At 39.9% G+C, this 15,945-nt stretch overlaps 1 protein-coding gene across 1 annotated transcript in view; it reads left to right on the top strand.

The window, feature by feature from the left end:
- THSD7B (thrombospondin type 1 domain containing 7B) overlaps positions 1-15,945 on the top strand; it is a 765,597-nt gene that overhangs the window by 390,570 nt on the left and 359,082 nt on the right. Inside the window, exons 10-11 of the mRNA XM_027132057.1 lie at positions 7,698-7,827; positions 12,002-12,105. Of these exons, the coding sequence (XP_026987858.1) occupies positions 7,698-7,827; positions 12,002-12,105 (234 nt within the window). The remainder of the gene's footprint in view (positions 1-7,697; positions 7,828-12,001; positions 12,106-15,945) is intronic.

Below are 15,945 nucleotides of genomic sequence, written 5' to 3'. Positions count from 1 at the left end.
ACATATGGGATACAGCAAAAGCAGTTCTAAGAAGGAAGTTTATAGCAATACAATCCCACCACAAGAAACAGGAAACAAATAACCTAACCGTGCTCCTACAGCAATCAGAGAAAGAAGAACGAAAAAACCCCAAACTTAGCAGAAGGAAAGAAACCATAAAGATCAGATCAGAAATAAATGAAAAAGAAATGAAGGAAATGATAGCTAAGATCAATAAAACTAAAAGCTGGTTCTCTGAGAAGATAAACAAAATTGGTAACCCATTAGCCAGACTCATGAAGAAAAAAAGGGAGAAGACTCAAATCAATAGAATTGAAATGAAAAAGGAGAAGTAACAACTGACACTGCAGAAATACAAAGGATCATAAGAGATTACTACAAGCAACTCTATGCCAATAAAATGGACAACTTGGAAGAAATGGACAAATTGTTAGAAATGCACAACATGCTGAGACTGAACCAGGAAGAAATAGAAAATATGAACAGACCAATTAAGCACTGAAATTGAAACGGTGATTAAAAATGTTCCAACAAACAAAAGCCCAGGACCAGATGGCTTCACAGGCGAATTCTATCAAACATTTAGAGAAGAGCTAACACCTATCCTTCTCAAACTCTTCCAAAATATAGCAGAGGGAGAAACACTCCCAAACTCATTCTATGAGGCCACCTTCACCCTGATACCAAAACCAGACAAGGATGTAACAAAGAAAGAAAACCAAGGCCAATATCACTGATGAATATAGATGCAAAAATCCTCAACAAAATACTAGCAAACAGAATCCAACAGCACATAAAAAGGCTCATACACCATGATCGAGTGGGGTTTGTTCCAGGAATGCAAAGATTCTTCAATATACGCAAATCAATCAACGTGATACACCATATTAACAAGCTGAAGGAGAAAAACCATATGATCATCTCAATAGATGCAGAGAAAGCTTTCGACAAAATTCAACACCCATTTATGATAAAAACCCTGCAGAAAGTAGGCATAGAGGGAACTTTCCTCAACATAATAAAGGCCATATGTAACAAACCCACAGCCAACATCATCCGCTATGGTGAAAAACTGAAACCATTTCCACTAAGATCAGGAACAAGACAAGGTTGCCCACTCTCACCACTCTTATTCAACATAGTTTTGGAATTTTTTGCCACAGCAATCAGAGAAGAAAAGGAAATGAAAGGGATCCAAACTGGAAAAGAAGAAGTGAAGCTGTCACTCTTTGCAGATGACATAATACTATACATAGAGAATCCTAAAGATGCTACTAGAAAACTACGAGAGCTAATCAATGAATTTGGTAAAGTAACAGGATAGAAAAGCAATGCACAGAAATTTCTGGTATTCCCATACACTAAGGATGAAAAATCTGAAAGTGACATTAAGAAAACACTCCCATTTACCATTGCAACAAAAAGAATATAATATCTAGGAATAAACCTACCTAAGGAGACAAAAGACCTGTATGCAGAAAATTATAAGACACTGATGAAAGAAATTAAAGATGATACAAATAGATGGAGAGTTATACCATGTTCTTGGATTGGAAGAATTAACATTGTGAAAATGACTCTACTACCCAAAGCAATCTACAGATTCAATGCAATCCCTATCAAACTACCACTGGCATTTTTCACAGAACTAGAACAAAAAATTTCACAATTTGTATGGAAACACAAAAGACCCCAAATAGCCAAAGCAATCTTGAGAATGAAAAATGGAGCTGGAGGAATGAGGCTTCCTGACTTCAGACTATACTACAAAGCTACAGTAATCAAGACAGTATGGTACTGGCACAAAAACAGAAAGATAGATCAATGGAACAGGATAAAAAGCCCAGAGATCAACCCACACACATATGGTCACCTTATCTTTGATAAAGGAGGAAAAATATACAGTGGAGAAAAGACAGCCTCTTCAATAAGTGGTGCTGGGAAAACTGGACAGGTACATGTAAAAGTATGAAATTGGAACACTCCCTAACACCATACACAAAAATAAACTCAAAATGGATTAAAGACCTAAATGTAAGGCCAGACATTATCAAACTCTTAGAGGAAAACATAGGCAGAACACTCTATGACATAAATCACAGCAAGATCCTTTTTGACCCACCTCCTAGAGAAATGGAAATAAAAACAAAACTAAACAAATGGGACCTAATGAAACTTCAAAGCTTTTGCACAGCAAAGGAAACCATAAACAAGAGCAAAAGACAACCCTCAGCATGGGAGAAAATATTTGCAAATGAAGCAACTGACAAAGGATTAATCTCCAAAATTTATAAGCAGCTCATGCAGCTCAATAACAAGAAACAAACAACCCAATCCAAAAATGGGCAGAAGACCTAAATAGACATTTCTCCAAAGAAGACATACAGATTACCAAAAAAGATATGAAAGAATGCTCAACATCATTAATCATTAGAGAAATGCAAATCAAAACTACAATGTGATATCATCTCACACCAGTCTGAATGGCCATCATCAAAAAATCTAGAAACAGGGGCTTCCCTGGTGGCGCAGTGGTTGAGAGCCTGCCTGCTGATTCAGGGGACACAGGTTCGTGCCCTGGTCCGGGAAGACCCCATATGCCACGGAGTGGCTAGGCCCGTGAGCCATGGCCGCTGAGCCTGCGCCTCCGGAGCCTGTGCTCCGCAACAGGAGAGGCCACAACAGTGAGAGGCCCGCGTTCCGCAAAAAAAAAAAGAGAAATTCTAGAAACAGTAAATGCTGGAGAGGGTGTGGAGAAATGGGAACCCTCTTGCACTGTTGGTGGGAATGTAAATTGATACAGCCACTATGGAGAACAGTATGGAGGTTCCTTAAGAAACTACACATAGAACTGCCATGCGACCCAGCAATCCCACTACTGGGCGTATACACTGAGAAAACCATAATTCAAAAAGAGTCATGTACCACAATGTTCATTGCAGCTCTGTTTACAATAGCCAGGACATGGAAGCATCCTAAGTGTTCATCGACAGATGAATGGATAAAGAATATGTGTTACATATATACAATGGAATATTACTCAGCCATAAAAAGAAACGAAATTGAGTTATTTGTAGTGATGTGGATGGACCTAGAGTCTGTCATACAGAGTGAAATTAGTCAGAAAGAGAAAAACAAATACTGTATGCTAACACATATATATGGAATCTAAGAAAAAAAAATGGTAATGAAGAACCTAGGGGTCAGATGGGAATAAAGACACAGACCTACTAGAGAATGGACTTGAGGATATGGGGAGGGGGAACGGTAAGCTGTGACAAAGTGAGAGAGTGGCATGGACATATATACACTACCAAACGTAAAATAGATAGCTAGTGGGAAGCAGCCGCATAGCACAGGGAGATCAGCTCCGTGGTTTGTGACCACCTAGAGGGGTGGGATAGGGAGGGTGGGAGAGAGGGAGACGCAAGAGGGGAGAGTTATGGGAACATATGTATATGTATAACTGATTCAGTTTGTTATAAAGCAGAAACTAACATAGCATTGTAAAGCAATTATACTCCAATAAAGATGTTAAAAACAAACAAACAAAAAACTGAATGCTGAATGTGACCATTCCAATGTTCAAGGCAAAAGAAACACACATGTTTACTTAGAAACTCTTAACAGGTGTCTCCCAGATCCTGGTGGCGTTTCCCTTCATCAGGATCCTCCCTTGGTTCTCTCTCTCTTCAAAGACATATAAATATTTCTTAATTTCTGTACAGTGCCAGTTGGTTTTCTCTTTAAAAAACCTGAACTCAATTCTAAAAGTTTGTTTTGCCCATAGAACCCACCCTTCTCAGCCTTCACCTGAACATCTACAGGGCATGATAATCAATGCAGCTATTTTTCCCAAACTGCAAATTATTTGATCTGGGATTACACCATAAAGTAGAATACCTCTATGTGTGAGTGTTCACTGTGTGTGGTGTGTGTGTGTGCACGCTTGTGCATGCCCTATGAAGGGAGAGGCATTGATCCATGCTCTCTCTCAATGTGGCGTAAAGTGAACCCTTTAATTTTTCCTATTGTCTTCAATCTTTATTTCCGGTCTCCTAAGATAACACTTGGACAAAACACACACATACACACATATTCATGTGTGCATCCTAAAGGTAAACGATAATTATCAGAGTAAGTACAGTGTAATTGGAATGAATTGACAGTGGTGGAAGAGACTTTTTCTTTTTCCTAAAGGTACAATTATTTATCTGGATTGTCCCCACCCAAATGGAGATAGATTGTATTAATATATTATTATACAGAACTGTTTTAATTACACTTTTTTTTCTTCTTAAGCTTCGTTTCCCATACTCCTCACTGAGCTTTAACTACATTATAAAGGGCCCACTTATACCATTCCTCTCTGTCAAATAGTAGCAACTTTCCTTTGATTTTATAAGCATGTCCTGGTAGGAAATAGGTGGCCCACTCATATCGGGTAACTGGGGAAAATTCAATGAAGGAACTGTTTACAAAGGAGTGGACAGGGTTAATGTAAACTGACAGTACCTGGCTAGGGAAAATTGGGAGGCTGAAAGTTGATATGGGTAGGAGCAGTTAGAAGAACTCAGAGAAAGTAGCTGCAGGAGAGCACCACTCCATAGGAACTGTGGCTTTGTGAGTTGATTCAGAGGATGAAATCTGGAGGAATAAATACCCTGATCCCCCCCCCTCTCCCCCTCCCTCTCTCCCTCCCTCCCTCCCTCCCTCTCTCTCTCTCTCTCTCTCTCTCTCTCTCTCTCCTTTTCCCTCCTTCTATCAACATTTTTTTCCTTCCACTGTGTGCCCCAAATCACTTAGGGCCAAAGCCAACCAGAAGCCAATGCACAAGGTGGCCACTAATACATACCTTCTATAGTCAGATCTCTCGGTACAAAGCAGGTTAAAGAAGAGCCAAAAAAATGGAGTAGATGGAAAAGACCCCATGCATCTCCTTAACTCAGTTCAGGATCATGAAATATACAAGTGTGTTGGTCTCCCGTTTTCATAATCTCTTAAAGTGGTGGAAATGAATTTTAAAAGATCCAGTTCCTTGTCAAAAACAGAAGGAGAGGACCACCAGTGGGTGAGAGACCTAAACTCATTTATGAAAGGTTCAGTGGACAGAGTGAAGAGCAGAGAAACTGGCGGTGCAGCACAGGAAGCCAGGACCTAACTTAGCAGGATGTGGGTGGCAATAGACGAGGAAGCTCGTCTACCCAGGAAGACCCTTTAGAACCCTGGTGGCTGATCTGATGGAGGACGGGAATGAGGATGGGATGGAAAAAAATACAGGTTATTTAAAGCCTTTAAATAACTGGGAGAGGCATAAAAATAGTGATACAATTATAAAAAATTGAAAGATGGTGCAGAGTAAATACTCATCAGTTATAGCAGAAAATCAATAGATGATGTCTAAAGTTAATAAAATGAGAAGCGATGACATGAACATATTATTTATAGATTTGGAGGTAACCACAGAAGAACTAAATACAGAAAGAGTTCAGAGTGTTCTGGGAGGAGGAGGACAGAGAAAGGGTTTTAGGTCAGTTGCTTCTCACTATACTTATATAGTAAGTCTTTTTGTGCTACAATTTTTTAGAAACCATGTGAATATATAATATTAATGAAAGCTCCTTTTTTGTCCTTTTGTTTTGCTCCGCTTAGTGTACTGGCTTTCTATAAATTTTCTTCTTTATATGGTTATGTCCATTATCTGTCTTTTTTTTTTTTTGGTATAAGTCTCCTAGGTTCGTTTTTTTTTTTTAATTAATTTATTTTTGTTTATTTTTGGCTGCATTGGGTCTTTGTTGCTGTGCGCGGGCTTTCTCTATCTGTGGCAAGCAGGGGCTACTCTTCGTTGTGGTGCGCGGGCTTCTCATTGCGGTGGCTTCTCTTGTTGTGGAGCACAGGCTCTAGGCACACAGGCTTCAGTAGTTGTGGCTCATGGGTTTAGTTGCTGCTTGGCATGTGGGATCTCCCCAGACCAGGGATCGAACCTGTGTCCCCTAGGTGGATTCTTAACCACTGTGCCACCAGGGAAGTCCCCATTATCTGTCTTAAACCTAAAAATTTTTTCAGTTTTCTCCTATGCTTCCCCTTCTCTCCATGCTTTATAATCCTCTCTGTGCTTCTCCCCAAGCCCCTAGAAGCACTGGCCCACAAGGCCTACACACACACACACACACACACACACACACACACACACACACACACACACCCATCTTCCTTTTGAATGCAATTAAGTCCATGCACCCTTACATCTTAGTGCCTATTCTCAAACTGTTCCCTTGACCTGAAATGGCTTCAGGCTTTAAAATTGTTATTTCTTTTTTTAATTGAAATATGGTTGTGTTAATTTCTGCTATACAGCAACATGATTCAGTTGTACATATATACACATTCTTTTTTTTAATATGTTCTTTTCCATTATGGTTTATCACAGAATATTGAATATAGTTCCTTATGCTATACAGTAGGACCTTGTTTATCCATTCTATATATAAGAGCTTACATCTGCTTATCCCAAACTCCCAATCCTTCCCTCCCCCCAGTCCTCCCTTAGTAACCACAAGTCTGTTCTCTATGTCTGTGAGTCTGTTTCTGTTTCATAAAAGTTCATTTGTGTCATATTTTATATTCCACATAAAGTGATATCATGCGGTATTTGTCCTTTTCTTTCTGAAAAAAAAATTTTTTTTTCTACTTAGCCCTCAAGTGCCAGGATAAAATCTGCCCTCTCCAAGGAGCTGCCTTAGATTTCCAGAGTTAAAAATGATTACGTTTCCTTCTATACTCTCCTGACAGTGTCCACTGTCTGAAGCTTTTTACTCTACAACGTCTCATAAGTAGTTGCGTATCTATCTGCCCCCCTCTTCTTTCTGTTTAACTGTAAGTTCAAGAATTTGTATCTGCGTATCAAGTGCAATATCTTACACACGGTAATGGAAGTAGCTGCTAAACAGCATCATTGATTTTGGTAGTTGCTGTTGACTAGAAGGCATCTACAGATTATGAAATGAATGCCCTCCCATGTTAAAGTGAACATCAGCTGTCTTTTTATCGAGGCGCCTGTTACCACTTCTGCAGCTCAGCAGAATCACCAGCAAGACATATGTCTATGTTTCGTTCTGTCATCATTTTAGTGCCTCTTCTCTAAATTCCAGTTATACCCATATTATCTCAGGTTATGAGGAATAAGAAATCAAATAAACTAATACCTATAAATAAATATGCTACTAATGTATTAATTTTAATAAGAGTATTTGCAGAGTAAAAAGTAGCCTAAAGAAGGAAGTGTCCCCCCTGAGGGAGTGAATCGCTAATAGTAAAATATTAGCCCCCTGAGCTGTAGTTTTGAGATTAAAGAGCATTTCTGGAGTTTCTCAGATTATGCCATAGAAATTTTATGCCAAACGTAATATAGATTCTGATTAATTTAAAATATATTAAGACAGTGGGAAACAGTCTTCACATATTAGAACATATAGATTTGAAATTACAATTATTAAGTGTGACATGTCTTCCTCATAGAAGTAAGACTGTGTATTAATCCCTGGTCTTTGCTTGTTATTCTCATTTCCCAAGTAGTCTTTCCACAGGTTCTTATTTCTTCTCTTTTTTTTTGTCTTTTATCAATTGCTCCCTAACCCTGGACTATTTTCTGCATCCACATAGAAGGGCACTATAATTTTATTTTTTCTTTACTTCAGGAAATGCCACAATAAAACAGTCTCGATACAGGATTATCATCCAAGAAGCAGCCAACGGAGGCCAAGAATGCCCAGATACCTTATTTGAAGAGCGAGAGTGTGAAGATGTGTCATTGTGCCCCATATATCGGTAATTAATTACCTTTTAAAATAATCATTAGACCTTAGAATAAGTCATGACCCATTTCCTTTCATATAATACATGATTATTATATGAAATATTTGTAGTGAGAAATACAAAGAGGTAGTAGCATTGTTTATCTTCAGATATCTCACTGTTTTTCCCCTCTTATCTGGAATAGATTTTGAAAGTAAAGAATATCAAAGTCTAATTAACAGGAAGAAAAAAAGAAACAATCATGTTTTGATTGTAAGTGAGCTGCTGGAGCTCCGCCACCCAGGCAATCGATTTTCAGGATCAGGATCCAGAGAGATTCAGGAGGAGGTCCTTGCAAACACACACACAACTTACCTCATTCTATTGTTCTCATCCTAAAGCCTTTAATCAAGAACTAAGAACAAATGTGTACTTCTATAATAATTGTGTATTGTAATGGTTCTGGTTCGCAATTTTTGTCATATACACATTTTAAGAAATCTTAGAAAAAAGTTTAACCTATGGAGGAATTTTTGTTTTTAGAAAAGAAAATGAGTACCTTTTAAACTCTATATGTTACCTATATGTGCCCCTTGGCAAGTTGGTGATTACTATTTATAAAAACAATACCTGAGGTTTGTGTGTTTAGTCATAAACTTCCATTCTTTTAACATTGGATTGAAACACTTCTTTAAAGTACTTCTGGATTAAATTCAATCACTGTTGAGTTTTACTTATTTGTGAAAACAAGACCATGGTCTTAAAAATTGTGCTGTTATCAGCACACTTAAAAATGCCTTTAGTGGGCTTTCCTGGTGGCGCAGTGGTTGAGAGTCTGCCTGCCGATGCAGGGGACACGGGTTCGTGCCCCGCTCCGGGAGGATCCCACATGCCGCGGAGCGGCTGGGCCCGTGAGCCATGGCCGCTGAGCCTGCGCGTCCGGAACCTGTGCTTCGCAACGGGAGAGGCCACAACAGTGAGAGGCCCGCGTACCGCAAAATAAAACAAAAAACAAAAAAAACCCACTGGAACAAGCCCAGACTACCAGTTTTTGCTCATCATCCACAGGGCCATTGTGGGAACACTGTCAATATCCCTCCTTTTGTGCCACGTATAAATACGGAGACTTCTGAGCTCAGCAAGAAAAGCTCTCAGGGAAGGTAGCCAATTGAAAAAATTAGCCAAATCAAATATTTTTAGACATTTTATGAGCCCAGTGCTATTATAATCAGAGAAAATCCTGGAAACTGTTAGTGGGCTCTCCTTCCTATTGTCCACTCTCTTTACTCTCGTGTTGCACTTCAATTTAGTCACTCATGTTTGAACTAGTTTCCATCAGTGACCTCCTGCCATTTTCCCCAGAAATCAGTTCCACTGTACATGGATGGGATGATTGTATCATGTCTCCTGATGCGTCGTTTAACATGTGTCCAAGTTGCCAGCGTGAGTCTATGCCCTTTAGTCAAACATCCTTGAATTTTGAGCAATATGTTTCCAATTTAGATTTTGATTTCCCCTCATTGGTTTGTTAGGGAGGCAAGTTAATGTAGACCTTTATCATTTTCTTCTGATTCTTCTTTTTCTAATTCCATTAAGGTGAGACATTCTCACGTTTACCAAATTAAAGCAGAATCAAAATGCCTATAGAAATTTTTCTGTAAGTTTGAGCATTTCCCACCATGTTAATTTGGTAAGTGTCGGAGAGGGGAAATTTCCCCCTCTACGTTTCTTGAGTTCTTGTGGCTGGCCTAATGATACAATTGACATGAGACAGATTAGCAGGAGAAAATGAAACAAATTTTAATTCATATGCATGGAGTTCCCATAGAAATTGTACCTTAGAAGTGGCCGAAGCAGGCAACTTTTAGACTTTTTAGACAGAGCAACGATAAATCTGTGAAGAATTGACAGGACGAAGAAACGTAGGGTTTGGTTGCTCAATCTTGACATGAAGGAGTTTGGGCTTGGGGTAGTAAGTTTAAATAGTAACAGGTTTGTTTATATAGCCCAGAATTCCCTATCTCTGGTGATAAGGGTGTCCTTCCACCTCCAGATGTAGGGAGGGCACCTTTCACAGGAGAGATCTATTTCCTGCTTTCAGGGAGACAGAAGGGAGGGTCAGAGTGTCCTTCTTACATTAACCATTTTTAAAGTAACTTTAATTCAGAATAATCAATATGCAATTGAGGCACATTTTGGAGTGGCCGACAGTATAAGCAAAAGGGAAGACAGCATGGGCGATGTGCCCCTGTATGGAATTGGCAGTGGGGTGTCCCCAGGAGTCTGTGGCTGAACACTGAGGCCTTTAGGACTGACAGCTGGCCTGCCCTGACGAGTGCGATCTCAGACATGTCACTTAACATCTCTGAGCCCAGGCTTATCCTTCTAAAACTAAGAGTCTAGCAAGAGAGTCCTGGACATGTCTTCCTTTTATTTAGCATGCTAAGCTAGATTGAATCCCTTGATCTCACTTTAGAAAGTCTTTTGTGAACTTGAGGGATCTGAGTGAATGACATGTCCTAGTTGAAAAGCTAAATTAAACCCCCTACCATTTCAGTTTCTGTGTTTTGGAACTATGCTTAATGCGTCTATGCATCTACAAAGTAAATTTCTACTACTTAAAAGTAATAGGTGATTTCTTTAAATGTGACAGGTTTTTCTATTTACCTGTTTCCTGATTTCTCCCTAGCTCTTCAGTTATTCTCATTATGGAGGCCACTTGAATGAGTTCAATGATATGTACTTTTTACTTTTATATTTTAATGTACTTTGCTTGATTCTGAAAGATGGTCTGTTATCTCTCCCTTAACACCACCACTGCCTCACTTACCTCCAATTGTTCAAGACACCTGAGACTCACCTAGTCTAGATGGGGGAGAGGTGGTGGTGAGTGCAGAGATTAAAGCCGGGCTATGTTAAGTGATCTCCACACGCTATATGAATCTATATTCACATGACTAAGAGAATCCTTTGAAGTGACTTTTCCTGAGCAAAGAAAGTCTGCTCCGTGTTCTGATATACATTATTTTTTCTTTTGCTGAGACTTCTTTTTTATTGCGGTAAAATCATATAACATAAAACTTACCATCTGAAACTTTTTTTTTTGCTAAATTCACTTTTTTTTAAATTGAAGTATAGTTGATTTACAATGTTTTGCCAATCCATAATGGAAAAGAATATTAAAAAAAAGAATGTGTATATGTGTAAAACTGAGTCACTTTGCTGTAGAGCAGAGATTGCCATCTTAAACATTTTTAAGTATACAATGTAGTAGCGTTAATTACATGCATGTTGATGTGCAACAGATCTCTGAATTGTTTCATCTTGCAAGACTGGTCAGTAATATTTTTACTTCATGTTTCTGTTTCATTTTTTGAAGTAGCATCTGTTATCAGAGGTATTGGCCCATGTGAAAAAGGGTAAAAATATACCCAGTGAAAGAGGAGACTCTGTGGTTACATTTAGAGTTTGGGTTTTTTGGAATATTCTGAAGACACAGGTTTAGGGGCTTAAATCATAGTCTGTCCTGTGGGTCATAAAAGTAGAGTTTTGTTCACCTTAAAAGAAAGCCAGAAGGATTCCTTAGATACTGTTTCCTCTGTGGAGAAGAAATATTGGTAATTCCTCAGAGACAGATCCATTCCTCTTCCCTGAGAGGAACGATCACATAAGATAAGTCCCCATGGCCCCCCACCTCCCTTTTACTCTATAACCTACTGAGACATTTGAGCTACACCAACGTCCTAGGAAACACCTTGTGAAAAATTTGAAGCAGAAGATCAAGTGTGAAAGCTTGCACCCAAAATTTTCAGGTGTTCAAACCTTGATTCTCTAATGCTCCAGTGGGACATAGGGATTTTCTCTCTTTTATTTTCTTTTACTGTTTTTCTTTAAACAATTTTTAGTTCGTAAAGAGCTAAGCCTTCTAGATTTGTTCTATGCTTCTAATGCTATTTATGGCCACTTTGTGTGCAAAACGTCCACATTTTCAAAAGTGGAATTATTGCATTAACCATGGATCTGGGGCAGAGGGACTGTTACCATCCCTAGTGTGTGCCAGAGCTCCCTTTTATGACATTGGTTTCAAATCCATTTTTATTGAATTACTACCTTTATGTTTCTGGATTTCAAATTCACCTGTCTCAGATATTTCTTTTGTATGTTTGTCATGGTGAAATTTCTAGTCTGCTATTCTTTGTCATCACAGGTGGAGGCCACAGAAATGGAGCCCCTGTATCTTAGTGCCAGAGTCTGTCAGGCAGGGAATAATGGGCACCAGTGAAGCCTGCGGAAAGGGGGTGCAAACAAGAGGTAAGGGAACTTTAAAACAGTTTCTCTATTCAAATGCAATTCAAAATTATGTTGCTCTTATAAACCGTTGCCTATTTTTATATTTGAGTAAGTTGTGATCTTATTGGCTTGGATTATTTGTATTTATTACTGTTTGAGTTTAAGTTTGGCATTAGTTAATGGTGATATTTTAACCATAACTAGCTAGTGCACCTAAGGACTAATGCAATGTAAGCAAATATCTGTTCTCAGCCATTAGCGTACGCCAGTGCTTGTGGTCCAAGTGCATGTTGGATATTAGTCAAGGAATGAAGGATGTGTCAAGATTGGACCCAATAGTACATATTGTACTTTTTAGCTGCTCATTAAATATTTGTTGAATGAATTAACTAATCATAATAATCATGACTTAAACCTGGTTGTTATACACATACTTAGAGTATGTTTTATATGTAATATACATAGAAAGGAACCATTAAAATTTCTGGAAGATGCTGTGCATAGGCTTCTGGATCTGAGTAAAAGTGCCGTTTATCATCAATGTCTAGAAGGTGTGGCATTTTGAAATCTCTGAAAACCGCTCAGAAACTCATCAGATTGCTCACTGTTTTGTTTCGTTCATAATCTAGATGCCAATGCTTTGAGGTTTGATAAAAAGTGCTTTATTCCATTTTTTTCATTTTATTTATTCTTTGTTTTAATTAGTAGAAGTTTATTGTGCACACACCAAAAAGACAGTTTGCAACCAGGGAGCACTCAGACCAAAGTGCGGAATGAGCAGAAGTGCTTTATTCTTAAAAATCTGACCACTCTGTTACTAAAGGGATGTATGTAGCAAAATCAGACCTTGTAGGACCAACTGCATATCGCTGGTCTCATAATTCAACTAAAAGGCATATTGAGAATTGTTTTTCTTCCTGTTGGATAGGTTATTGTATTAATCAGGATCAGTCATCCCAGCGAGCACAGTAACTCCCTTCTTTGTTGATTCACAGGCATAAGAAGCCCAGTGTGGGCGGGTGGCAGTTTTAACTTCTAGTTCAATGGAATCATTGCTGTGTTTTTAGTGGAAGCATTCCTCCCTTTGGAAATAAGGGCTTATAGGGTAGCAGAGCATAAGACTGCAGAGGAAGAGAAAGCAAAAATTTTTCTAGTGGATCACTATGGGTAATAATAAGTTGTGCCATTCTCATTCCCACCCTTGACCCCTGGGCCTGTGAATCCTGGCTATGGGAGGGAAAACACCATATATTGGATGCTTCTGGAAAACTTTTTCCCAACCCTGCTAGGTATTGCCACCTAATTGGTACTCTAAATGAGTCTTCAGAAGACGTTTTCACCATCTTATCATGCCAGCTGCTTCAGGATGGTGGGGAACATGGTAAGACCATGAATTCAATGAGCATGGGTCCATTGCCACATGTCACTTGCTGTGAACTGAGTTCCTTTATCAGAAGCAGTGTTGTGTGGAATACCATGACTATGGACAAGGCATTATGTAAGTCCATGGATGGTAGGTAATTTTGCTAGAAGCATCGTGTGCAGGAAAGGCAAATCCTTATCCTATTTGAGTAAGTACCTATTCTGGTAAGAACAGAACACTGCACCTTCATGATGGAAGTCGTCCAATGTAATCAACCTGCCACCGTGTAGCTGGCTGATCACCACGAGGAATGACGCCATACTGGGGACTCAGCATTGGCCCCTGCTGCTGGCAGACTGGGCACTCAGATGTGGTTGCAGTCAGGTCGCCCTGGATAAATGGAAGTCCACGGTGCTGAGCCCATGCATAACCTTCCTTCCTACCACCATGGCCACTTTGTGCATGAACTTATTGGACAATGCCAGGGGTAGCTGAGGACAGAGGCTGACTGGTATCCACAGAATGGGTCATCCTATCCACTGGATTATTAAAATCCTCCTCAATCCAGGTCACATTTTAGGGAGCATTCACGTGGGACCCAAATATGTTCACATTTTTGGCCATTCAGAAAAGTCTTGCCACGTACCACTTCCCTAAATTTCCTTGTCACCAGTTTTCCAATCATGTTCCTTCTAAGTCCTTGACCAGCCAGCAAAATCACTGGCCGCAGCCTGTGGATCTGTACATGATCCCGCATCTGGCCATTTCTCCTTCTTAACAAAGTGAACAACCAGGTTTACTGCTTGAAGTTCTATTCACTGGGAAGGCTTCCCTTCCCCTCTGTATTTCAGGGATATCTCAGAAAAGGGCTATAGTGTTGCAGCTGCCCATTTAGGGGTTGTGCCCACATATCATGCAGAACCATCCGTAAACCAGGCCCAAGTCTTCTTTGCCTCTGTCAGCTGATTGTGGGAGACTCCCTAAGAGGACATATGTGCAGGCTGGGAGAGAGAAGGTAGCTTAGCAGGAGTGGGGACCATGGGCAGTTGGGCTACTTCTTCATGTAACTTATTATGCCTTCAGGGCCTACTTGGGTTCAGTCACACATTTACCACTTCCATTTGATGATGGAGTGCTGCCATGTGTGCCCTACCTTGTGGCTTGAAGGGTCAGATAATATCGAGTTTGCATGGTAACTCTGGTGGCCCATGGTTAAGCATTCAGCCTCTACTAAGGCTGTAGCTGTCCCTCAAATGGAGTAAAGCTACCTGCAGAGGATGGCAGGGCTTTGCTCCACAATCCTAAGGACCTAAACTGCAATTGACCTATAGGAGCCTGCCAAGGGCTCCAGGCAGCATCCCTGTCTGCCACTGACACTTCAAGCACCATTGAATCTGCTGGATCCTGTGCCCCAAGTGGCAGAGCAGTCTGGAGCTGTTACAGAGCCTTTTCTTTTCTGGATCCCACTCAAAACTAGCAGCTTTTCAGATCCCCTGGCAAATGGGCTAGAGTGAATACACACCCAAATGAGGACTATGTTGCCTGGAATCCGAAGAGGCACAATAGATGTTGTGTCTTTATTTTGGTTGTAGGAGGGGCCAGATGTAACACCCTGTCTTCTCCGTAGAAGGGATATCTCAACATGCCTCACACCACTGGACCTTTAGACATGTCACTGGGGTTGAAGGCTACTGAATTTTCTCAAGTTTTTTATTTCCCGCTCTCTGACATGAAGATGTCTTACCAATGAGTCCAGGGTAGTTGTTTCTTCTTGCTCACTGGGTCCCATCAAGATAGTCACCAGCGTAAAGGCCAATGTGATATGTTGTTGAAGGAAAAGTGATCAGATCCCTGCAAACTAATATATGAAATAGGGCTAGAAGTTGATAGGCCCCCGAGGAAGGACAGTGAGAGTATATTGCTGGCCTTGCCAGGTTAGAGCAGACTGCTTCTGCCGTCTTTATTTTCTCCAAGTACATTAATATTTGGGGTCAGGGTTCCAGCATATGAATTTTTGGGGTTAGAATTCAGTCCATAATAGTTACGCCTTGGAAATGATGTCCCTGTGGGAACATTTGCAAATGTAAATTTGATTTGCAAGGTAGTTTGATTCAGGGCTGCTAGGAGGCTATACAGTGATTCTGTAATTTACAAGAAGGGACCACTTCCTGAAAACGTTTTACTTCCATATGTCAGAAAATTATAATAATATAATCTTGTTATTACAAGACTTGTGCTTGCTTTCTGCTGCAGAGTTGCTATAAAATATCTAGATCAGCAAAATCTACATAAATAGTCTTTTAAAAATGGTACCTTTGTGCAGGGCACAACTTAACTCTATATGTTGACCTGGACTCTGATGCTCTGTGATACTAGAGTATCATTACGGTTTGTTTTCACTGCAAAGCCATTTAGTACCTTCTGCAGAGACATTGCTCCTCAACTGTGTGGAATCTTATCCTATAACGGTAACTTATTCTATCTGTCTTAGAAGTATT

This window comes from Aethalodelphis obliquidens, unplaced genomic scaffold, assembly GCF_003676395.1.
Source record: "Aethalodelphis obliquidens isolate GAN/ISIS:26980383/991018 unplaced genomic scaffold, ASM367639v1 scaffold2, whole genome shotgun sequence".
NCBI classification, from domain to species: domain Eukaryota; kingdom Metazoa; phylum Chordata; class Mammalia; order Artiodactyla; family Delphinidae; genus Aethalodelphis; species Aethalodelphis obliquidens.
Note: the sequence above shows the minus strand (reverse complement) of the source record. Positions and strands in the feature narration are given on the sequence as shown.